At 47.1% G+C, this 25,880-nt stretch overlaps 2 protein-coding genes across 2 annotated transcripts; one reads left to right on the top strand and one right to left on the bottom strand.

Moving 5' to 3' along the window:
• Window positions 1-804: 804 nt before the first annotated feature.
• On the top strand, window positions 805-3,420 carry LOC133915963 (protein LAZ1 homolog 2). The gene is made up of 8 exons (XM_062359406.1): window positions 805-1,042; window positions 1,171-1,227; window positions 1,549-1,657; window positions 1,876-2,060; window positions 2,141-2,229; window positions 2,482-2,731; window positions 2,803-3,042; window positions 3,127-3,420. The coding sequence occupies exons 1-8, from the start codon at window positions 878-880 to the stop codon at window positions 3,418-3,420; spliced, it is 1,389 nt and encodes a 462-aa protein (XP_062215390.1). The 5' UTR covers window positions 805-877.
• LOC133915962 (uncharacterized) lies at window positions 3,418-25,178 on the bottom strand. Its single transcript, XM_062359405.1, has 13 exons — window positions 24,532-25,178; window positions 23,365-23,514; window positions 23,049-23,261; window positions 22,871-22,960; window positions 21,909-22,025; window positions 21,241-21,510; window positions 20,991-21,147; window positions 15,531-15,608; window positions 14,714-14,814; window positions 14,033-14,203; window positions 12,745-12,819; window positions 4,500-4,595; window positions 3,418-4,032 (listed from the first exon to the last, which is right to left on the bottom strand). The coding sequence occupies exons 1-13, from the start codon at window positions 24,940-24,942 to the stop codon at window positions 3,697-3,699; spliced, it is 2,265 nt and encodes a 754-aa protein (XP_062215389.1). The 5' UTR covers window positions 24,943-25,178; the 3' UTR covers window positions 3,418-3,696.
• Between the last annotated feature and the right edge of the window lie 702 nt (window positions 25,179-25,880).

Here is a 25,880-nt window from a genome sequence, read left to right as displayed (position 1 = left end):
GTTGGGTGAAAATAAGAAAAGACCATCTGTTTCTTTAAGAAATTTATTAAAGTATCTATTCACCACTTTTCTAGTCGTTGTTCTCAATCCTACAATAACTTACATGTACTTTTACGAATTTTGCTCATTATACCAACTTACAAGATATAATACATGCAATCCATATCTACGTTTAAGTATATTTGACTTTTTTAGGTAGACACTGTCTTTAATGAGCAACTTTTTCCACTAATTTTTATAATAATATATGATGTAATAAATTATTATAACTTGAGATCTTATCATAACGAATCTTATGGCATTATTTCCATGTAAAAAATGGTAAAAGTAACGAGGTTTAATTTGACCGTTTAAGTTCTAAAACGTGATGTATTTCCAGCGGGAATTTTTTTTCTTGGTCAAGTTAATCATTTGTTCTAAAACGTAATGGACAGAAGAAAAGTGCATAACCATCGCACAGAAGAGGGTAAAACAAGAGAGAATTGTATAGGAAGTATTGAAGTAAGTTAGAATATGGAATGAAAAGGTCAATTTCAGGCGCATCCGACCGTTTTAAGCCATGCCATGCAGCAGCCTCACCGCCCCGCTCGCAGAATACTCTCCACGCGTCCATCCGGAGGCAGGCAGGCACCCTTCCTTCTCTCTTCCCTCGTCGTCAACCTCATCCCCCCCTGGACTGGCGTACGTGCAGTGGAGATCCGTCCGAACTCGGATCGGTTCGTTGTCCGTCTCCTTCCACCGAATCTTTCCTTTGCTGTGAGCCCTCAAATCCGTTCATTTTCCAATCCATTTTTTCCCTCCCTTTTGGCCCCTGTTTGAGCTGCATCTAGAGAAGAGTTTTTACAGAGGAGTGGAGATCCCCTCCCCTGCATGTGGAATGAATGAGCCGATGGCGTCCGATGGAGGAACCTCTAGCTTCCAGGGGCTGTACGGGAACATCCACACCCCCGCCGTGCTCATTGGGGCCGCGTTTGCGCTCGTTGCCCTCCTGATCTCTCTCTGGCTCATCGTGCAGCACCTCAGATCGTACAGCAATCCCGCCGTAAGTGCGAAGGATTTACATTGTATAATGTTGTGATACCCAATTTCTGTTGTTCGTTCAATCCAATGCAACGGATGCTTGCTGTTATTCGTGTTGAATATTTGTTTTTCTTGCTGGAAATTCTGCAGGAGCAGAAGTGGATCATAGCAGTGCTGTTTATGGTGCCTGTATATGCCTCTGAATCTGTAAGTACAACCTCCGTTTGTTCAGATGACTAGTCGAGGCCAAAAAATACTACTAGTGGATTGGCTTTCAATAGCAAACTATTCATTGAATGTAAATTTTCAAAACTTGGTGAGTAGATGCTGAATTGTTGTAAGTGGTATGTTAAGTTGCTCACTGGCTTGAAATAATGTCCCGCTGCCTTCTTCACATCAAAATTTTATTATTCAGCATTGCAGACACTTTTATTATTCAGTTTTCCCTGTGTGCAGTTTATTTTTTATAAAAAAACCCGCAAGATACTGACATGAATTGATACAATTCCAGTTTTCAATTCTTTTCAGACAATTTCACTGTGGAATTCGGAGTTCTCTTTGGCATGTGATATATTGCGGAACTGTTATGAAGCATTTGCTCTTTATGCCTTTGGACGATACTTGGTCGCTTGCCTCGGTAATATTACCTTATTGTACACTATCTGCATCTATAACACAAATCAAATGTTCAATTTCATCCGGGAAAAAACACCGCTTTCTCCACAAACAACGTCTCCGATTAGTCTTGGATGAGAAACCATAGCATTCTTGTGATGATCAACTACATATTCATACAGTCAACTCTGCCAGCTCTCTGAATTAGTTGTACAAATTTGTTATTACCTTACTCTTCAGGGGGAGAACGACAAGTGTTTCGGTTGCTTGAGAGCAGAAAAAGGGAAGAGCTAAGTGAGCAGTTGCTCGAGAGTCAAGACAAGGCACAAGCTCATAACCGAAGCAGAGTGCGCAACTTCTTTTGGGACCCTAATGCTCTAGGAGAGAACTTGTACACAATTATAAAATTCGGTCTCGTGCAATATGTGAGCTCATTTATAATATCTTTCCTCATCTTACACTGGCAAATAATGACATGACGTGACCTTCTTTGACAAAATTCTAGATGATTCTGAAGACACTATGTGCTTTCTTGGCATTGATCTTGGAGCTTTTTGGAGCCTATGGAGATGGTGAATTCAAGTGGAATTATGGGTAACTGTATTGTTCACCTTTTGTGTTACCGAAATAAGCGAAACATCTAACTTCAGAAAATGAGAGATAAGGTCAAGTGATCCGCATAGGCTTTTTTAATGTATCTCATTCAAGTATCAGGAACAACATTTTGCCGAGACAAAACTTCTCCTAAATTTCCTACAAAAGAAAAAAACTTCTTTTTTCTAGTGTTCAAAATATTATGCAACTAGTATGTTGTTTTCTGACAACGTGCCGTGCTTTTATATGCAGTTACCCTTACATTGCTGTTGTCATAAATTTCAGCCAGACATGGGCATTGTATTGTCTTGTCAAATTTTACAATGCAACACATGAAAAACTACAGGCAATAAGGCCACTAGCCAAGTTCATAAGCTTTAAGGCCATTGTATTTGCCACTTGGTGGCAAGGAGTCGGCATTGCAATCATATGCCAAACTGGGCTCCTACCCAAGGGGGGAAAAGTGCAGAATGCAATACAGGACTTCCTCATTTGCATCGAGGTAATCTTTTCACCACCTTGTGAACTATTTTTTCTTGTGTTACTTCAGTAGAATTCTGCTGTTTCTTGTAGATGGCTGTTGCAGCAATAGCGCATGCCTTTGTCTTCACCGTGGAGCCGTACCAGCACATCCCTGTCCTGGATCATGGAAAGGTCACATCTGAAGAGAGTAAAATGGAGGTGAAGGTAGATGTCAACGACGACAGCAACAGTAGACTGGCTGCGGTTGAGCAAAAGGAGACCCATGTTGAAGCTCCAGGGACAAGCATCAAGGAAAGCGCGCAGGATGTTGTTCTTGGCGGTGGCCACCATGTATACTAATGAGATCTGAATTTTGATATGTTCGCTCCTGATTTTTTTCATGTCTTAACAGAGGATCACTGGCTTCTTATGTAGGTTGTCAAGGATGTTGCCCTTACTATCTCACAGGCAATTGGACCTGTGGAGAAAGGTGTCGGGAAGATTCAGGAGAAGTTCCATCATATCTCGCTGAAGACAGGGGACAAGAAAGAATCTAAACTTGACGTGGAGGAGCACGTCACCGAGAATGTGGTGGATGATGAACCTGTTGCGGTCGACGCACAGGTCGAAGTCAAACAGAAAGCGCAAGGTAACGGCGAGGATCGCGAAACTGCTGTGGCTGAGGCAGAGGTGGAAATCAAAAGAACAAATAAGGATACTGAGGTCTAGCATCTGAAGCAACGCATACTGATAAGAATTTGTACATCGTTTATGTACTCTTCCCTCTCCTGTGGGATTAAACCTTCGTTTGCCTACAGTGGCTAGAATTACATGGACGCTTCATCCGATTTTTGGTTCATAGAATTACATGGACGAAGCTGTACACATCGATATGGAGGTCATTCTTAATCAAGCAATCCGATAGATAAACATGCGATGCCCATCCTATACAGTAATAACGATATTCACATCGCCGTACAACAGAATAAAGCCGAGTTGGTGCTGTCAGTCCGACTGGCCGCAACACAAGGCCGAACAGCACTCGAAGCATCCAAGGCACGCGAGGGCACCGCAGGCCTGCGTCAGGACAATGGCGCACCGATCGTTCATCTTGCTGCACGCCTTGATGAAACACATGCAACAGCAGCAGTCGGCCATGCGACTGCAGCACCCGGCAGCCTTCTCGAATAGCTCAAACTTCTCCGGTGCTTTAATGTCTCCAAATCCTGTTGTCAGATTCTCCCTTGTTGCCGCAACATCACCAAATCCATGTGTCAAGCCGCGGAGCGGTGCCGCTGATAGCTCATCTGGGCTGCTCTGTTTTGTTGGTTTCTTCTTTGCCTGGCCGAATACAGCAATATCAATTAGATATCCTTTTTTTAGAAAGGAAGCATAACCTGCTAGTTCCATTAACGACGCCAGATAGATTAATCAGAGATTCTAGGGCCTAGATTGCTTGTCTAGTTGAAACAGAAGATTTGGTTAGCTTAGTTGCACATATGGTGAAACATCTGATTGGTTCAAGTAGTTCTTCTAAGTCTCAGCATATTAGTTTTTGTCTGCATGAGAAGGTGGATTGCTACATGTCACGATTCTCTAAACTCTCGAGAAATGTACTGTTGTATAACGTACTCAAAGTCCATATCTTCAGATGGACTGATGAAACAGTCAAAGATATGAAAATTGAATGTCCTAAGCTAGACTTATTGCTCTTATTTTATAGGTTACATCTACTCATAGCTACTTGGATAGACAATAGCCACTAAAACTTAGTCATAAAAACATAATCCTTGTGCGAAGCATTCTACCTGTTGTGCTGGATCTATTTTGTCCAAGCTGGTTTGAAGTACGACCATGCGTGTGTACTCAGAAGGAATGCTATTTTGTATGCTTAATTTCACAACCTGTAAATTGGAGCAAAGAAGATATAAGATAAAAGAAACAATATTATTTTAGGTGAACAGGGATTCAAACTTTAAGATTATTGCATGTCACAGACAACAAATAAAGAAAAACAAGGATATATGAATCTTTTTTTTAATATATACAAAGGGGGCTTAATTTCATGCTGCAACTAGCAACAGACTGCAGCAACCCCTACATGTCGGTACAAAGTAGTCATGATGGAGTATGGAAAGTTTATAGTTGTAATCCAGTGGTGACCTAATTTCAGTCTCGACAAGAAAGAAATAGAAAATAGAAACCGATATGGAAACAACTACTACATATAGTTGCAAACTTGCAACACCACAATAATGATTGTAAGGAACTATAGTTCAAAGTATCAGTAGTTAAGTACTACTAATACCTTACAGAAGGCAATGGAAGAAAAGTGATGTATGAAACTATGAGTGCACTATGAAACATCCCTTTTTTCTTCCTCAGTGTTATATGCAGCATTCTTGTTTGAGAAGTAAATGTGAAGCTTGTCAAACCATCACCTAATCAGATATAGCATATGTTATGACCGGCAAGGTCTAGCTGGCGCAATAGGGGTGCCTCTGTTGATTCATTAGCTAGATATCAGATTAATATTTAATGTAATTTGGCTAGCAGTACAAGGTAGAGTTTTTTAGTTTAAATTAGAGATAAAGGTTAGAGGTAGATTTAAGAGAGAATCTTGTAGGGCCGGCTTGGGGGGTTGATCCACAGCCAGCTATATATATAGGAGTCACCCCCCCTGGCCGCATAAATCAAGAAAGAAGCTGTTCTCCTCCCTCTCTCTCTCTACTCTCGGCTACCCGCTCCATCTCTCTGATTTGCTCTCTCATGTGCCCCCTCTCTGTTGTCCCTCTCCCTGCTCTCCTACCCCCCTTGTAATCACGGCTCCTCCCAACAGGTTGCTAAGGCCGAGACAGGCTATTAAACACAGGTACAATATGAGGAAGCGAGGATCTATCAATCTGGTATCAACGATGTCAGGTTCTGATGCTGAGGGGTCCAATTTTCAGGCCCTAGATGTATTGGCCAAATTGGTGGCTGAATTGTGTTGGAATTGATCTCGGCACTCTAACGTACCATAACAGAAAGAGATCGAGAAAGAGGAGGAGTCCGATCTCCCCATGCGCTCTAATCGAGAGCGCAACCAACTTGTGGTTGCGGTTCTATCTTGGGCAACGCCACATAAACACGTGAGGGGGGGGGGGGGAGCCAACGCCTACTTGACAATTCACGTTAGGTCAAAAACTTCCCCCCACATCTCTAATTGATCCGATCCTCATGGGCGTTGAACCGAGGTGAAGGCCGCCGCCCTTGCAGCACCTATGGCGACCACATCGACCAACTACTTCATCACGCCGGCGTCCCCTACATCGACCTCACCGTCAAGCCGGTGATCATCCACACCGACGCGTTCACTCTCTTTAACCTCACCGTCAAGACAAGATGGTGTCATCAAACTCAGGTTTGACTTCATGCTTCCGCAATTAAGAGGTGTTTGATCTAGAGCTAGGCCATAATATTGATTAGCTAAGGTTTAGACCTAATTTTTGGTATCAGAGCCTCTCTAGTCTCTCATCAAGCTCTTTTAGACCTAATTAGATCAAGTTCGGATGACGCCTATTAGTGATCAATTAGTCCTAATTTTGATCGGTTTAAGTATATTGTTGATCAATTAGTCATATATGATCTTTTTTAGGTTTAATTGATGTAAATTAGGCTCGGCTCACAATAATTAGATCCAAATTAAACAAGGTTTAGTATTGTTGTTTTCAATTAAGCATGATTAGGCCCTAATTGCTTCTGTGTAAGGCTTAATTGATATCGATTAGCCCTAATTAGCATCGGAATAAGGACTTTAGGGCTATATATTGACCTCGAGTAGCATTAAGTAGGAGGAGAATTAGGGAAACTCGAAGAATCCTAATGCAAATTCTAAAGAAAATCCCAAAATCCCCAATCTGAGCCCAGAAACCCCAAATTCGAACCCTAGAGAAGGATGAGGGGATCTTACGTGCTTGCGCACTTGTACTGTCGTCGGATTTGCCTCCTCCGGCGAATTCACCTTCTCCTCGGGTGCGTGCGGATCTTCCTAAGCCACCGACATCTCCGTCTTGTGTGCGCACGCCAAAGCTCCGCTACCAGGTACTTCCTCTCGCCGCACGTGCCATCAATACAGGCGACACCACAGCTCCAACCGACAGAGGCGCGCGTGACCTTGGTTGCATGCGCGCTCCAACGGGTAGGCCTATAATGCCGCCCTCTCCTCTCTCTCCCCTCACGTTTTCTCCCTCTTTTACCGGTAGCTCCGCCGTCGCCGTTGTCGTCTCTCTTTCGGGCCAGAGCAAGGAGCGAAGAGAATGAGAGGGTTTCCGGCCGACACGACTTTTTTGTTCAGGTGAAATCGCTGGAGAGCCGTCGGATCACGATGAACGGCCGAGATCGCACGGGCTCGGGTGGTCGGGCCATCGTCGCGCTACTGGGCCAGGTTAGCGCACGTGTTACGTGGGCCGATCGGCTGAATAGGTCGGTTGGGCCGCTTCCTTTAAGTCTTTGGGTTTTCCCATTTATTTAGAATTTCCAGTGGTTATCTAATGCTTTTATTCATTGATGCACTAGATTATGGCCTAGAATTAATAATGATTAATGTATAAAATTGCGATTAATTCTCTGGATGAATTGAAACCAACAGGAAGTTTTTCCCAAAGAATTTTACGGTCATTTTATGTACATTCATAATTACTTTCTGACCAAAATTGACTGTAATTATGCGCCATTTTATGTGTTCATTCAAATTCTTCTCCGTTTTTCTACCCAATGGTGATGCGGATTAGAGTTTTAATTTTTGCATGATTTTAACCAGACCAACGAGTGTTATTTTCATGCAAATTATTTCTTTATGATAAATTTCTAATCTGGTCCAATTTTTCTCTCTAGCTCTTAACGCTTCCTCTGTTGCCACCACAATTGACGGCATAGAGCAACTTACGGGGAATAACTTTCCCGCTTGGAAAGCTAAGGTGACTGTTTTACTTGGAGTTTTGGACCTTAACTATGCACTCAGGGTTGACGCTCCCACTGTTCCTGCCATTGATGTGGAGAATTATGATGAACTAAAGAAAACATATGATGCACTTTGTGAGAAGTGGGAGCGGTCCAACCGCATGTCACTAATGATTATGAGGAACTATCTTAGAAGCTATAAGGGGAGCAATCCCAACCTTAGAAAAAGCTAAGATGTACTTGGCATCCGTGGAGGAGCAATTCAAAGGCACCTCCAAGATTTATGCCAGTACATTAATTCAGAAACTCCTCAACACTAAGCTTCTTAACATTTATAGATGAATCTCTTTATGCTAATTTCTCCCTTAATTCCTGGTGGATTGACTCAGGTGTCACTGTGCATGTTACCAACTCCTTATAGGGATTCCTTACCGCGAGAACGTTAGAAAAGCGGGAGCGAAGTCTTAGAGTGGCCAACGGGAAGGAAGCTGAAGTCGAGGTTGTTGGATCACTTCCCTTAGTCCTTGATAGTAGCTTCACTCTTAGACTTAATAATGTAGTTTATGTTTCTACCATGAGGAGGAATCTCATTTCAATTTCTATGTATCTGGTTTTCATTGTAATTTTGAAGACAATAAGTGTATTCTTAAGTTTAATTCAAATGTTATTGGTCTTGCCATCAGACAAGACAAACTTTATATGCTTCCTCTTAATGAATCCTCTGTATCTATGAATATCTATGATGTAAACTATAAGAGAAAAAGAAGTACAATTAATGAGACTTTTTCGAAACTGTGACATTGTCGTTTATATCACATTTCGAGGGAGAGAATGAAGCGTCTCATTAAGGAAAAGATTCTCCAACACTTAAGACTTCTCTAACTCTGACCACTACATAGATTGCATTAAAGGAAAATACGTTAAACAAATAAAGAAGGAGGCCACTCGGAGCACAGGATTATTAGAATTAATTCACATGGACATTTGCGGTCCTTTTCCTATGACATCGATGGATTAAAATAGCAAGATTGGATCGCGAGGTAGAGTATTATGGGAGACATGCCCCATACGGGCAAATCTCTGGCCCCTTTGCCAGATTCCTTCAAAAAAATGGCATAGTAGCCCAATATTCTACACCTGGAGAACCTCAGTAAAACGGGGTAGCTAAGACGCAACTGCATGTTGATAGACACGTTTGTATGCTTAGCTATTCTAGTTTACCAATTGAACTGTGGATGGAGACACTTAAGATAGCCGTGCATATCCTTAATCGGGTTCCCAGTAAATCAGTTCTAAAACCACTTTATGAATTATAGACTGGGGGAAAGCCCTCTTTGAAGTATTTACGTGTGTAAGGTTGTGCAGCTGAAACTAAAGTTTTTAATCCACATATTGAGAAATTAGATCATAAGACAGTTAGTTCACTTTATCGGGTATCGTTTTTACTGTCTAGATAGGATCACTAAGTTTGTTAAAACAAGACACGTTGTATTTCTTGAGAAAGAGGATCTGAACCCAGAAAAGTTGATCTCGAGGAAAAGCGAGTTTATGTTACTACACCGTTGATCCAAGAGCCCTACATCCATGTGCCCCAGGTAGTTGCACCTTTAGTAGAAACTAACGTCAGTGCACCTGTCAGTGAATCAGGAACCAGGGGTCCCCGAATCCCGAGACCAGACCAGCAATCCGCCATGTGACACCCTCCCGCGGAGGTTATCTCCGCGAGGTAAAAAAGACTAAGTCTCGGGAGAGAGCGCTCGGGGCCACAGTCAGTGGTCCCTAAGGACCCGGGTTCCCCGATGATCTGCGAAGACTAAGTGACAGGGAAGAGAGTGCTCGGGGAGGTGAACAGCGACCCCCGAGCACCCAAGTCCCCCGACGACCAGGAGAACCGAGTACCGGAGGGGCGTGCCCGAGGCTGCGAGCAGTGGCCCTCCGGGCACCCGAGTACCCCGAGGACCCAAAGAAGGTAGTTCCGGGAGAGAGTGCTCGGGGCTTCGAGCAGCGGCCCCTGAGCACTCGGTTCCCCGACGATCCGTACAGTCAAGACCGGGAGAGAGTGCTCGGGCCATGAACAGTGACCCCCCGAGCACTCGGTTCCCCGAGGACCAAGAGAGGGCGTTCTCGGGAGAGAGTGCTCGGAGAGGTGAACAGTGACCCCCGAGCACTCGGTTCCCCGACGACCCAGGAAGCTCCCCGTCAGTGGCCCCCACAGGGGTCCGGCGATGAGGTGTCACCTCCAACTGCTCCCACCACGCTCGGTGTCAGTCCCTGCCATCCTCTGGCAGAAGGGTGTGGGGACATTTAATGCACGGGTCCCATCCCGCGCTATCCGGGGCGCCTCGGGATAACATCGCGAGGCCCGAGGCGTTCCGTCTGCCGCGCTGCTGTGGCAGGCGAACAAGACCGGACGGGCACACCGGGCCGCTCTGCGGCTGCCCGGTGGGCCCTCTCCACGGCGCCCGTTGCCAACGCCATCATGACGACTGAAGACCAGGCGCGGGGCGCGTTTTCAACCCCCGTCACTTCGTGCAGAGGCCATGATGACGCCCTTTCCATTTATGGCGCCTTGAAACTCGTGCCCTCCCTTCGGGGTACGCTACCGCCAGCGGGTATTTAAAACGGCCGGCAGGCGCGGACAAAGACAAGATGATACAGATCAAACACAAGCTCGAACAACAGAAGCGCACACAGAGCCAACAGAGATTGAAGAACACCTTCATACGAGCATAGAAACCGAAGAATAAGGAGCCCAAGGCTCTAGGATAGACAGACATTCTTGTAACCAGCACATTCCTGAGAGACATTCTCAGGGCATTTATAGCATCCACACAGGAGTAGGGTGTTACGCGCAGTGCGGTCCGAACCTGTCTAAAAATCCCCCCAGCGCATTTACTCTTTTCTGCATTAGATCATTCCACCCCACCTGCCATCGCATTTACATCCATTTATTTCTCCAGCAAACATATTCAGAATCATCCCCCCGACCGAATCTCTAAAAAAGGGTCCCTCAAGATCCCTGCGACAGGAGCTAACCCTCCGACAGCTAGCGCGCCAGGTAGGGGGTTGCATCCCTAAATTTGTTTGTTTTCTCCTGCAAAAAAAATGGCGGGTGGCCATCGTCTCCAGCGCGCCGGCTCCAGCTCCAGTGAGGAAATGGAGCCCCTCGCTCAGGAGGCCCCAGTTGCTGCTGCTTCCCAGCAGCAGCCGCGGTCCGCACACACGGCGTTCCCCTCTCAGGGGGACCATGGTGCTGGGCCCAGCAGGGCCGCCGCCGCCGTCGCTGGCGCACCGTCTAACCCTCAGCAGGTGGCCGAAACTCCTGCCGCCAGATCCACGTTTGGACAGCGCCGGGCGCCGGGCGCCGTTGCGGCGTAGGCTCGCCTTCGGTGAGGCCAGTCCTGGGAGCGGGCTGCTTGCGGCGCAAGCTCTCCTCAGGCACCTGCTAGTCCAGGCGGCGGGGGAAACCCCAGAAGGCCGCTGGCTCCAGGAGGTGGCCGCCTTGGTCGGCACGGCTCATCGCCAGATGCTAGCCGAAAGTTCCCGTGCTACCTCACACCGCGGCGCAGCCAAGACCGGCCCATCATCAGGTGGCGGTCGCACTGACCGAGGTCGCACTGACCGAGGGGCCTCCAAGCAGAGCGCCGCCCCCCTGGCCACTACCGGAGCTCAAGACCTCCGCTTACACCTCAACGAGCGGAGGGCCGTCGAAGACGCGCGCGTTACCCTCGAGCGCCAGCGAGAGACCCGGCATGAGGCCGAAGCCGAGGACCAGGCCTCCTCCTTGCCAGCCCATGACCGCTGGGGCTCCCCGGCTCGCCGGCGTTCACCGCCTAAGGGCGCTGCCCGCGCCACAGGGTACGGCACAGGCTACCGTGCCTTCACCAGCGAGCTCCGCCGGGTCAAATGGCCCACCATGTTCCGGCCAGAACTGCCGGAGAAGTACGACGGGTCCATCGACCCCGTCGAGTTCCTCCAGATCTACACCACTGCTGTCCAAACAGCTGGCGGCAGTGAAAAGGTGATGGCCAACTACTTCCATGTCGCCTTGAGGGGCTCTGCCCGCTCTTGTCTTATGAACTTACCCCCAGTTTGTGGTGAACTTTCAGGGGTACGTTCACGCGCCCCGGCCTGGAGTGCGACCTCCACGCCGTCAAGCAGCAGGAGGGGGAGACGCTGCGGCGCTTCATGCAGTGCTTCAGCCAGGTCCGCAACACCATCCCGCGGATAACCACCCACGCTATTATTGTCGCGTTCCGGCAGGGCGTCCGCAACGAGCGGATGCTCGAGAAGCTGGGCACACACGAGGTCGAAACCACCGCGGAGCTTTTCGCGCTGGCCGACAAGTGCGCCAAGGCGACGGAGGCTCGAGCATGACATGTTCCGCACCCTGAGCATCCCGTTGCCGATCAGCCAGGTCCTTCCCGCTCCGACAGGCGGGAAAAGAAAAAGAGAAGGAGGCGCGAGGCTGTCCCCGTCGAGCCAGCCCAGGGCCCCGCCCATGGGCCGGCCCAGAAACCCGACCGCCGGCAAGCACGCCGGGCGGCCGCCGACAAACGGCCCGCGCCCACGAGGGCTCCGGCTCCCGCTAGGGCTCCCGCTCCGGCAAGGGCCCCCACTCCCGCGAGGCCCGAACCGGGGAAGTGGTGCCAGATCCATCAGACCAAGTGGCATGACCTCACGGAGTGCCGCACGGTCAAAAGCCTCATTGAGCAGCGCTAGAGGGACCGCGAGGAGCCCCACAGGGGCGGCGACGACAGAGCCGCCCCCGACAACCAAGAGCTCGGCTTCCAGGAGCCCGAGCACACCGTCGCCTTCATCGACGGAGGCGCGTACACGCCCTCCTCCTGCCACAGTGTCAAGACCATGCGGCGCGAGGTGTGCTCGGCGACCCCGACCGAAGAGGCCGCAACACATATTTGTTATTATTTAATCACATGGAAATACCAATCTCATATTTTTGGTTCTTTTCTCACAGTTTGTAATATTTTTTTTTAGTCCAGACATTAACCCTAAAATAACCACATCAACACTCATACTAATAACTTAGTATCCAACTTGCAGATCTTAATATAAGAATCTTGAGCCACTAGCTGATGTGATCTAGCATACCTTTCTCTCAAGCTGATTGTTTTCAGAAAGCCATGCTTTTGCTGTGAGAAGATCCATCTGTTGCTTTGCCAACACCTGAAATCAAACAGAAAATAGAATACATATTAGTTCTTATATGCCACTGCAAATTTTCCTTATCCCTTGTATGCCATCCACTGTGTCACTAACTTATGAATGCCCGATGTCAGCGATACAGTGAGGAGCACAAATGAAGCAGCATGTGAGTATTTAATCCTTAAATGAACGGCCACATGCAAACATTTTCATGACTACAAACTTCATGCAAACATTTTCATGACTACAAACTTCAGTGAAGACGACAATCAATTCAATATTCAACACATAATTGGAGCAAATTTGACCTTCATAACCAAAAAAAAAGACATATTTGCCACTTCTGTGACCAATACTTTGGGATTTGTCAATATAAAAAGAATTAACTACAAATATGCCGCTCAAATAAGCAGGCTTCCATTTACCACTGCTTTACCCTGGTGCGAGCCCCAGTTACAATTTTGCAAGGATACAAGGGAACAAGAAAAGTATCCACATGGTCAGGAGTCTTTCTCACAATTAAAAAAAAAAGGTCAAATGCTACAAGATCTCCGTATTGGCCTGGTGGAAGTCTAGCCTATTACATGCAATTATAGTAGTACATTTGCATTTAGGATTTTTTCCTGTGAAATATGAGCAAAATTGAAACAAGCAAGTGGTAAGTATGCCATTTTCCCATAGAATAAATTATTAATCAAACGATTCAAACAGGACAACAATTTGGTACTATGATCTTGTGCGCCAGTAATATGGTTCGAATTATGCAAATCATAGAGATTTATTTATATCTCTATGTGTGCCAGGATAGGCAATGGTTCCAACAAATCAAGTCCGGTTAACTAATTATATTTGCATGTTTCATTTGGTATCCTTGGTTAATGCTCGTATTGTACTTTTTGTACTTCTCCATAATTGGACACTTGAAAAGATGCATCGAACAAATGAGTAAGCTGTTGTCATTATGTCTGGTTACGCTATAAGTTTCTTGGGGTCAAGGTACCAATTCAAATTGTAATGCAACAAAGCTGGTCAGCATTAAAATAGAGGAAAACTTTATTCTTAGTCTGTACAGAGGTATCTGTATCAATAATGAAAACAATTGACCATCAAAGTTCCTCTGCCACCTCTTTAGTTTCGTGTATTTGATTGACTGAAGTTGGTCAACAGCTCAAGGACAACTGTAACAAAAATCAATTGAATAAAAATAATAAAATAATAAGTATGAGCATCTTACTTTGTCAAGAGGTATATCTTTTATATGTTGGACTTTCAATTCGATGGATATTTCACTCATGTCAGCCAAGTGACCCTTAGCGGTAAGTGTCTCCGGAAGCTTGCCATTGTACCTTCCAGATACACATAATGGATATTTTGCTGAAATGTCTGGAATATATTCAGAATCCACCTAAATCAAAGAGGGAAGTTCAAATGTAAGGAACATAGCTGTTCCAGATAAGGGAGCTAACTGCTATGATATGGGCTATGGGGGCAGTTCACTCAACATTAATGCACTTCTTATTACAATGACAATGGCCTAAAAATACATGCATCTGCAAGGTACACCATCCTTTTCATAATAGCTGCCTAATCTATGGGATTCATCGTTTCAGAATAGTTGGTTCAGCTTTTTGCTATCCTCTACCCCCCTTCTAGTGACATGAAAAATGCTAATTGATGAGTAGTTAAAATATGTCATTTAACAGGGATGAGGGGCCCAATTACACTGATTGTTATGGACAGTGTGTGCCTCGTTTGTCTGTGTTCACAAGATAGTTGGACAGCTATTTGAAAGGAGGCAGTATCACATTTCATTAGATGTAATTTTACGATAAAAACAATACTGAAAAAGATGAATGACACTGATAGCTCTTTCACAGGCACCAACAGAAAGTGAAAGTAAACTAAATGAACTCACTTCAAATTCTTGGATATGCTCCAGCGCATCAATGGAAATATTTGTCACTATTGTGCTTGAGGCTTTCTGGAACCATTGAAGCATCCGAACCTCAATTGATGCTGTGGTAAAAAAAATAAAAACAAAGAAAGTTCAGTTTTACAAATTTGATTAACTTTACTATGCTCAAAATCATGTATAATCTATTTCAATCAAATATTTAATAAGTGTTTCATTTAATTGAACAAGATTTGATTAAGTTGTTCGATTTGACCCCAGAGTTGCTGGATCCAGCAAAAAAAACAAACAGATATCAAAACATCCATTATATGAATGAGTGGAACTAATTTTAACAACCTATTAGGCAATAATCATTTCATAAATAACAAAGCCTAATTTTGTTCATGCAAGAGCAATAAATTTTCTGATCAGTTGAATGAAGTTTGTCTGACTTTTGCTCTGTATGAAGGAACTAAGATAATATTTTAGGTTATGCATCATATCATCTTCTAATGGCCTATTTGGCAGAGCTTCCAGAGCAGCTTCCCGGTTGAAATCAGGAAGAGTTCTGCTAAACAGCAGCTTTCAGCTTTTAGCTCTCTGAGTGGAATCCGTGGGAGTGATTCTATGCTGAGCTGGATCCAGCAGGTGGGAGTAACTAAAAAGGCATGAGCTGGATCATCTAGGTAAACTACAGTAGGGAATGTCAAATTAAATCTAAAAGTTAGGACAAAAAATATTAGAGCATAATGTAAAACTTAAATTTCCATCAATAGTTAATATGTAGAACAAGAGGGAGCATCTCTCTTCTAGACAAAAGGGAGAAACATGTCAATACCTGTATCAAGTGCAGCATCGTAGTGACCCTTACCAATTGATGCCAACATTCTCAAGAAATAGTGGTTGCAATATGAACCTAATATGATGTTCCCAGCGTAAATACAAAGAATTAGAAAATGTATCTGACTAAATACAAACAATTAGAAAATGTATCTAACTAGTAAATCAGCAATTATGTAAAGAAATCAAATTTTATGCCCATCACATAGAGAAACACAAGAAACAATATCATTGCCCTTTAGTCCCTTCACAAGAACTAAGGACTATACATGACAAACTTGACTAATTCAAAACCAATTAACTTAAGAACAAATATTTTCATAGCTGTTAAGGACAAATGCTAGTACTTATATAACAACATGATGAAGTTCACAATAACACAGGAACAATGTGTTTGACCGAAAAACAGTACCTCATACATGACTCTAAAAAACCAACAGAGATTTGACTTAAGCACATGGCTTAGCTTGATCAGTTGAGTGATACATAACTAGGGGTGCAAGTGGGTACCCAGTGGGTAGTTTTGGGCCACTACTTAGTTCATTTTTTCCTTAACTTAATTAGGTGGGAGTTAACCTTTTCATATATATAGCCAATATGGCTGGGGATACAAGGAATACAATCAAGTATACATAGTAAGAGCTAATTATAGCTAATCACACATAGACCTGCCTAATACCCGCCCGCAGTCTAAGCGGGAGGATCCCGGACGCATAGACTGGACCTGAATTCAGTAAATAGCTGTACAGGAAGGCCCTTGGTCATGATGTCTGCGAACTGGTGGGAGGACGGCATATGAAGAACCCGAACTTGTCCCAAGGCGACCTTCTCACGGACGAAGTGAATATCAATCTCAATGTGCTTCGTGCGACGATGATGAACGGGGTTGGTTGTCATGTAGACAGCGCTGACATTGTCGCAGTAGACAACTGTCGCCGAAGCAATGGAGACGTGGAGCTCCTGCAGGAGCTGGCGCAGCCAGCAGCACTCGGCCACCACATGAGCAACAGCACGGTACTCTGCTTCTGCACTAGAGCGGGAGACCATGGTCTAACGCTTGGAGGACCAAGAAATCAGATTGTCGCCGAGGTAGACACAATAGCCAGAGGTGGAGCGCCGAGAATCTGGGCAGCCAGCCCAGTCGGCATCGGAGTAGGCGACCAGTGACTGAACAGGGCCGACACCAATGTGGAGGCCGGAGGAGAGAGTGCCCTTCAGGTAGCGTAGAATCCGCTTGATCATCGAGAGGTGCGGCTCACGGGGGGATCATGCATGAAGAGGCACACCTGTTGGACGGCGTATGCCAGGTCAGGACGAGTCAGCGTGAGGTACTGGAGCGCGCCAGCAAGGCTCCGGTACGCGGACGGATCAGCAACAGGGGCACCGGCGGTGGCAGATAGCTTGGCATGAGTGTCAACAGGTGTCGTCGTAGAGTGACACTCAGCCATGCCGGCGCGTTGAAGGAGCTCAACGGCGTACTGTCGCTGTGATAAGAACAAGCCATCGGCGGAGCGAGTGACGGAGATGCCGAGGAAGTGATGGAGTGCGCCCAGGTCAGTCATGGCAAACTCAGAGTGGAGGCGCCCAATGATCTGCTGTAGAAATGCCGTCGAGGACGCAGTAAGGACGATGTCGTCGACGTACAGAAGCAGGTAGGCGATACTGGTCCCGTCTTTGTAGACAAAGAGGGAGGTGTCGGAAGTCGAGGCGACGAAGCCGAGCTGGCGAATGTATGTCGCAAAACGCTGGTACCAGGCTCGGGGAGCCTACTTCAGGCCGTAGAGGGAGCGCTGCAACAGACACACATGATCAGGAAAAACAGGGTCGACGAAGCCTGGGGGCTGCTGGCAGTAGACGGTCTCCTCCAGATGTCCATGGAGAAAGGCGTTCTTGACGTCTAGCTGATGAATAGGCCAGGCGCGTGAGGCAGCCATGCTGAGGACAGCCCGGATGGTTGCTGGTTTGACCACCGGGCTGAATGTCTCATCGTAGTCGATCCCGTGGCGCTGGGAGAAGCCACGAACCACCCAGCGAGCCTTGTGGCGGGCGAGGGTACCGTCGGAGTGGTACTTGTGCTTGAATATCCACTTGCCGGTGACCACGTTGGCGCCGGGTGGCCGGGGCACGAGGCGCCATGTCCCGTTGTCGATGAGCGCCTTGTACTCCTCAGCCATGGCCGCACGCCAGTTTGGATCAGCCAAGCCGCTACGGTAGTTGCCGGGAAGTGGAGACGGAGTGGTTGTCGCAGAGAGCCCCACATACCGCATAACCGGTATGGCCCCGGACTGGGTCCGCGTGATGCGTCGTTCCTGCTGTACAGGGGCAGGAGGCTGCTGAACAGGTGCAGGAGCCGGTCCTGGTGCTGTAGAGGACCCGTCATGCGCCCGGGGACGCCGGCTGTAGACAAGCCGGATGTCCCGAGCTGGTGGAGCGGCGTGAACAGCAGCTGGAGCCGGGGCAGCCACTGGAGGAGCAGCCGCTGGAGGAGCAGCTGGAGCCGGGGCAGCCGCTGGAGGAGCAGCCGCGGGGCCGTGAAACAAGATCGCGGGGTCGTCGGTCAGCTCCTCAATGAAACCTTGGTGTGACTGCCCAGCAGCAGAGGGCAGAGATGCAGGACGCACCGGCACTGTAGTTCCTGCAAGCAAAAAATCCAGGTCGCTTGGCGAGGACCTGGAGGGGTAAAGCCCGAAGGGAAAACAAGTCTCATCGAAGACCACATGGCGAGAGATGATGACGCGCTTAGTGGCCATGTCGAGGCAGCGGTACCCCTTGTGGGAAGAGGGATAGCCGAGAAAAACACAAGCTGTGGAGCGAGGGGAGAGTTTGTGGCGAGCCGTGGCGGTCAAGTTCGGATAACAGAGACACCCAAAGACACGTAAGTGGGAGTACTCGGGAGATTTGTTGTGGAGGAGAGTGTATGGAATGCTGTGGCGAACAGCAGAGCAGGGACGCCTGTTCAGAAGGTATGTGGCTGTGGCGAGCGCCTCAGCCCAGTACTGAGCAGGCATGTGTGCATGTAGGAGCATCGTGCGGCTGATGTTGTTCAATGTGCGAAGAAGGCGTTCAGCCTTGCCATTTTGTGGGGAGGTGTATGGACACGAGAGGCGTAAATGAATACCACGGGAAGCAAAGAGAGTATGGAGGGTATTGTTTACGAACTCAGTGCCGTTGTCGGCTTGGACAGCTTTGATGGCAAGGCTGAATTGAGTGTGGACATAATTGCAAAAATTTGCAATATGTGTGGAGACTTCAGATTTGCGAGTGAGGGGAAGGGTCCAACAGAAATGAGTAAAATCATCAAGTAAAACGAGATAGTATTGATACCCGGATACACTGGCAACCGGGGATGTCCATACATCACAGTGAACAAGTTCAAAAGGCATGGAAGTATATGAACTGGAATCTGAAAAAGGAAGGCGCACATGTTTGCCAAGCTGACAAGAATGACATAGCAATTGCTCTATTTTATTACAGCTGATGGACGTATTACGACGAAGAATGTCAATGGTGGCGGAGCTGGGATGACCAAGACGGTGATGCCAGAGGTCGGTGGAGATGGCAATGCTGGCGTGTGGAGCGGAAGACGCAGCAGGGAAGGTGTAAAGATCACCAGCACTATTGCAGCGAAGCATCACGCGTCGGGTCGGGATATCCTTGACAGAAAAACCAAGAGCGTCAAATTCTATAGAGCAGTTGTTGTCCCTAGTAAATTGACGGATAGATAGCAGATTGCAGACTAGAGATGGGACAACTAAGACATTATTTAGATGAAAATTGGACTCTGGTGTATGAAGAACAGACTCGCCACGACATGAAATAGGAAGATTTGCACCATTGCCAACTGTAATGGAAGAGTGAGGAGGAGGATGGCGAGAGAGGAGTATACCATCCGAGGAGCTCATGTGGGAGGAGGCGCCGGAATCCAGGACCCAAGGATGCTGGCCCTGGAGATGCATCTGATTGAGTGCAGCGACAAGACCATCCTGGTTCCACATGGGAGCTTGTTGGGAGACGTGGAGCGGCGCAAATGTCGTCGGGGGCTGCGTAGGCGCGAAGGCCGTGTGAGCCTGAGGAGGAGGGGCGCCAAGCACGCCTGGGCGCCAGCCGCCCTGCTGAGCCGAAGGAGGGCCCTGTGGCGCCCATGGATTGTAGCAAATCCAGGGGCCCATGGGTCGGTATTGATTAGTCTGGCCAGCGCCGCTGCGCTACTGCGCAGAGCCGCTGTTCCAGCCACGCCGGCCCTTGCCCTTGCCCTTGCTGCCACTGCTGTTGCCACCGCCGCCGCCCTTGTTGCTGCCGTAGCCGGTCACGTGTGGGTTGTGTGGACCTCCAGAGTTGGCTGTGGCAGCGAGAGCACGGCACCCGCCCGGGCTGGTGCAGCCAGAGCCGGCGGTGGCGAGGAGGGCGGTGCTGGCAACCGTCTTTTCGTCGTTGGCGAGACGAAGCTCCTTTAGTGCCAGCATGTCATGGGCTCTGGCGAATGTGGGAAGTACAGCGGAGTTGGCGATGTCGTCGGGGGTGTTGGAGAAGCGAGGATTGAGGCCACGCAGAAGGGCGAGGACGAGCTGCGAGTCCTGGACAGGATGGCCGACGTCGCGAAGAGCGGCGGCCTTGATCTTCAGCCGCTGGCAGTACGCCGATATGGTGCTATCACCTTGCACCATGGAGTGAAACTCGTTGAGGAGGAAGATGGCGCGCAGCTCCCGATTGGCCACTCACAGATCACGAGCGGTTGGATCGGCACTGTCCATGGCGAGGTCGAGGACGGAGTCGTCGACGGAGCCGGAGATCCAGCCCCGGACGCAGCACTCCGCGGCATCCCACTGAGGATCATCAGGTCGAGGGGGAGCAGAGCCGTCGATGTGCGAGCGAAGGCCGAACTTGCCGCACAGCGACTTGAAGAAGAACGCCCACTTGGAGTAGTTGGATTGAAGGTCCAGCGTAAAAGGGATGTGGAACTTCACATTGACTGTGGCGTAGTTGTGAGCCACGATCGGGGCAGCAGCGCCGGCGCTCATGGCAGGCATGGGGGGAGTGCCTGTCGGGGGCAGGGTGCCGGCACTGGTGGCCGAGGAGGAGGAGGCCGAGGTGTCCATGGGAGAGGAGAGAGGGAGGACGGGCGAGAGGAAGTCTCGCGCGTGGGGGGGAAGTCGCACGATCACGGAGTCGCGAGGTGGAGGGGGGGAAAGACCGGGAGAATAGGATCTAATCGTCTGATACCATGTAGAGACACACCTCACACCCAATATGGGGGGGTGACCTTCATATATATAGCCAATATGGCTAGGGATACAAGGAATACAATCAAGTATACATAGTAAGAGCTAATTATAGCTAATCACACATAGACCTGCCTAATACCTTTGGTTCATTTTTTTGAGTTTCGGGTCGACCCAATGACCCAAAATATACAAAACTTGCATCCCTATACATAACCAGATATTCTATGAGATATTACCTAGTCCAAAAGAAGAAATCCGAGGAGACTTGGATCCTCTACTCATGAGCTGAGTTTTCACAGTATGGCAGATATTCCGTTCATCATCAACTGACCCATCGGTAACAAGATAGATTTGTGGAAGAGCATCATGAGAGTTTGACAGCAAAGCCATTGCCTTATACCCAGAAAAATTGGGGAAACATGAGTAACAATGGTGACATTAATCACAAAACAAATGACAACTGATACAATCTTCTGAATAACATACCTCACTCAAAGGATGCATGATATCAGTGCCACTCTGTGCGACAAAATTTAAGTTCATCCATTCGATAGCATTTTCTATAGTTTTTTCATTTACTTTCTCCAAACATGATGAGAACGAGTGAAGCTCATCATTAAATGTTATTATGTTGAAGTAATCTCCTTGCACAAGATCAGCGAGAGCAGTGGACATGAAATTCTTAACATTCTCAAGAGGCTTTCGTTGCATGCTTCCACTTGTATCAACGATAAAAACAACTGCCTTTTTGAAGACCTATCAGATTACTCAAGTGAGATAAATCACCCTAAAAGGAAAATTTATGAATAAAAAAAAGGGTGACAACCTAATTTTATTTCAGCTTGAATCAATATTGATACAACAATAGAATAGAGTCATTATAGCTTCAATAGTGGCCAAGAAACAAAAGATTTCAAATAAAGATTAAAAAGATATCAATATTTCTGAGAAACAACATAAATCGATAGCACTAGAAATTTAGAACTATTTATGATTAAAAAGGTAAAACTTGCATCCAGCTTGGTACAATCTTTTACCAACTGATATTTCCTCAAGGAAAATACAATCATTTTTAACCATCAGATGTTATCCCCTGACATAATTTGTTTACTTGTAATATTAAGACAAAACGATAACCAAGCAAGAGTAACTACCTTTCTATTCACGTTATTCCCAGGTAAAAGAAAAATGCAGAACATGTCTCTGTCATCATAGTCACGCAATGTTGAGGGCTGCACAAGAACTCCACCAGACAAATCACCTGAGTAAACCTATAGGCATGACACAAAATTTAGGTAGAGAAGTGCACTCTCATCTCCATTGCAAGTATGAAGTAAGATTGGAACAATGAACTCCTCAAAGCCTCAATTTAATACTTCTATTACTAGAATAAGGATGAAAGCTTTCTCATTGTAGTAAAAATTGAAGACAACATATAAACCCACAAGTTGTCATAAAATAGGTAAAAGTCTATTTCCTGTCCCAACTTTTCACTCGGTTTAATTTGTGTCCCTCAACTCAAAAACCCCAACCATCAAAACTGGGTCACATTATGTCCCAAGGCTGGTTTTATGGCTGTTTTAACTGACATGGAAGCCATGTCAACAATTTAGTGCCACATGGCAGTCCCTTCTCACATATACAAACACACCCCTCTCTCTCTATAGCACATGATTGACATGGATGGAGGTGAGAGAGGGAGATAGTAGAGGTGGAGGAGATGATGTGGCTGCCACATAGGGAAAATTGATGATGTTGCTGCCACATCACACAAAACTTCTATAAAAACAGCCCTAGGACGTAATGCGAACCTGTTTTGATGGTTGGAGGGGCGAAAATTAGACAGAGTAAAGAGTAGGGACGAGAATAGACTTTTTCCTAAAATTAATTAAAAAAAGGAGGGATCTTGCATGTACATTCATGTTTTCGTTTCTGTAGAGTGGGCTTAATGGCTATCCCTGCGGAGAATACAAATGCTACTAGCACTGGACAGTAATCATAGCATAGCTTTTCTGTCACAATATTCAAAGTAAAATTATATGCAGTATGTTTATAGGAACATCGAAGAACAGGTACAGATAATCCCAAAAAGAGTACTCCGTATTATATAACTTACACTATAAGCGAAGGTAAAATCTTTGCTAGACCAATTCTCAACAACAGCTTCATGCAGGAAAAACAATTTCTCACCTTGCCTACTTTTTTCCTGAAATGGCAATAGAAGATCGCACAATAATTATATGTTGCAGACGCCATCCTAATAGTACTAACTAAAGCAGTAAATACTATATTACCTTCAAGGGATGGCTTGTCCCCTGCAACAAAACCTCTTTACTCAGACCACTATTCACAGTCAACTGTATTTTCTCCTTTTTCATGAAAACTTTTGGCAAAGGGTTCACAAACTGCGGGAAACGAAAAGGTATTTCAACAGAAAACTGTCCGTTGTCGTATAGCAGCTTCTGTGACCATCTAATTGTGGCAAAAATGTCTTCTCCGCCTCCAACCTTGATGACATAAAAGAAGTTAGTTAACAAAGGCCAATGCATGGAAGCTTGAAACTTCACAAGGTAGCAGTCGGTACTGATTGTAAAAGTATGTAACAGGTACCTGTGGTATTGTCAAGGAAAACAATTCCTGTTTTAAAAGTTCTCCACCCTCAGGCATTGCAATCTTCACCGCACTGTTATCCTCTACATCAATTACATGAGTATTGTATGATCTTTTCCCAACAGTAACCTCAGCGCCTAGAATTGAACCCTATTAGCGAAATTATTCTTAGATTGAGGCCAGCAGAAAATTACATGATGAATTGTTTCAGATAATATAAGCATTGAGAATTACTGCTCACAATCATGTCATGAACATCTCTTGATAGGGAAGAATTTGTTCAGCATGCAAACTAATGGATAAATAAATGAGATTAGTTCTCTCTCATTGTTGTTATCATCAAGTTGCTAACTAAATTTAAACCAAAATAAAAAAGGTTGATAAATTTAAAACATCTGAAAGATCAAAAGAAACAGAACTTATTTTCTGTGGGAAAAAAAGAAACGGAATGTTAAAAGAACGAAATGGAACTTCCTCATGCACAGTTCTGAAGTTCTCATGCAATCGAGCCTTCTCTAACGTGCTTGTCAACCAACACCAGAATGCAAATGAAATAGCAGAAATCCAACAGCTTTAAGCAATTTAAGGCCATACAACTTCCATTTCTCTAAGTTACAGTTGAAGATGTATATTTTTTTGGGGCAACTGACAGATAACACTGTACAACAATGGAAGGAAAGGAGAACAAAAGATCCAACTGATTGTTTGAAAGCCTTTATTGGACATGTATACAAAGAAAGTTATCCTTTTGCAAGTCAATCCAATTATTCTTTCTTGTTAATCTTGTAGCATGGAAAGCAAGGAATTTCTGTTGCTTTGTAGCTGGAATCCACTGGCAGCAGAGGCAGAGCGATGGCCCTCTACAATATGCCCAAATGACACCAATGCTCCAAACAAATGTACCTCAGGAGTAATGACATAATGACACAGAAGTAGGTCCTGATTTGCGCAATCCAAGAGCACAGTCCAAAGCCAAGATAATGTACAGCTAATTAATGGGCCCCATGCACCTAACAGAAATCAAAGTGCCGGGGGACTGCAACTGAATGCTGATCATTCCAACGCCTAACCGCAACCAAATCCAGCCCAACAGCAACAGCATATTGAGGAGAAAAATTGGATCGAAAACGAGAACAGCAAGGCGGTGGGCGGGATCGGATGATCGACCTGGTGGCCCATGGGCACGACGACGCGGCAGTCGCAGGCGCGGCTGCGCGTGAGGCAGTGCACCCACCAGCGCGCGCGCACGGCGACCTCGGCCGTGGCGCAGGCCGCGGCGCAGTAGACTCGGAGCTCGACCTCCCGCATCTGGAGTGGGATGAGCGCGGGCGGGTCGAGGCGGCCGTAGACGTGCGGCTGGTAGCTGGGCACATCTGGGTTGTCGACGGCGCCCGGGTCCAGCACGACCGCGTACGCCATCGGCGCCGCCGGCAGCAGGTGCTGCAGCGGCCCAGCCGCCGCAACGGGGTCCCTCTCCATCCCGGCGTGCGGGCGCGGCGGGGGCACCCCCCCGGGCAGGACGAGGCGCTTGGTGAGCTTGAGGCCGTCCTCCACCGCGCGCGCGAAGCCCTCCTCCATGGCTGGAAGAGGGGGCGCCGGCGGGTGCGGGGAGGAGCGGCTGCTGGGGCTAGGAGGCAGGAGAGGGGAGAGAGGAAGAGGCGTGGGAATGGAGGGGGCTGGGGGTTAGTCGGAGGAGGGCGGAATCCCAAGTTGGTTTTTGGCGTGGTCTAAAGCCTCTAAGGGATGATGATGGGCTGGAGTTGGAGCTGGAACGGAAGAGGAAGACGACACGACGAGGTGTGGTGCGACCACCGGGAGGTGAGGCTAGGTTGCCTCTTGTTTTTCTCCGATCCGATCTGGAGCATGGGGGCCACGAAAGCACCGGCTGGAAGCATGCGAGGGCGGTCAGGCGGTGACGAGTGTGCTCGGCAGCAACAGCGAGCACCCATGCCGCCCATCGCAATCGCGGCTGCCGGCCCGGGGGGGCCGCGCACCCCAGCCGCGTGACACCACGTCACGTCAAGCAGCGTGCGTGGTGATGGGAACCCGTTTCGTTCCGGGCGTGGCTGCGTTGTGCAGTGGTAACGGCTAGTTTCCATCTCCATTCGGCTGACCGCGAGCATGGGTGGAAAGCGTTGCGGTGCCAAATTAAGATTCTTTAATCAAACTTTTCTGGACTCAACTAACATCTCAGATCAAAACTGCCTTTTGAATGAGCACCATTTCAGGGAGGTAATTTGCCCCATTTCAATTTCAATAGTTGAACGGTGCCCGATGCCTGGTGCTAAGTTCAAACCGCAACCGTAGTTCAAGGCTGTAAAATTGACTTCTATCCATATGTCACACATATATGGACACGACTATATGTAATGGCATATTTGATGGCGTATCCTCAAAATCCCCTTCTCTTATATAGATAGACTTACAAACTTATATGTTGAATGATAAGTTATACTAAAAATGCAAGAGACACATAATTGTAGAACGTTGGATGTTCTTATCCTGCAGGTGTGGTT

The sequence above is a fragment of the Phragmites australis genome, chromosome 4 (genome assembly GCF_958298935.1).
Source record: "Phragmites australis chromosome 4, lpPhrAust1.1, whole genome shotgun sequence".
NCBI classification, from domain to species: Eukaryota; Viridiplantae; Streptophyta; class Magnoliopsida; order Poales; family Poaceae; genus Phragmites; species Phragmites australis.
This window is presented reverse-complemented; position numbering and strand designations above follow the sequence as displayed.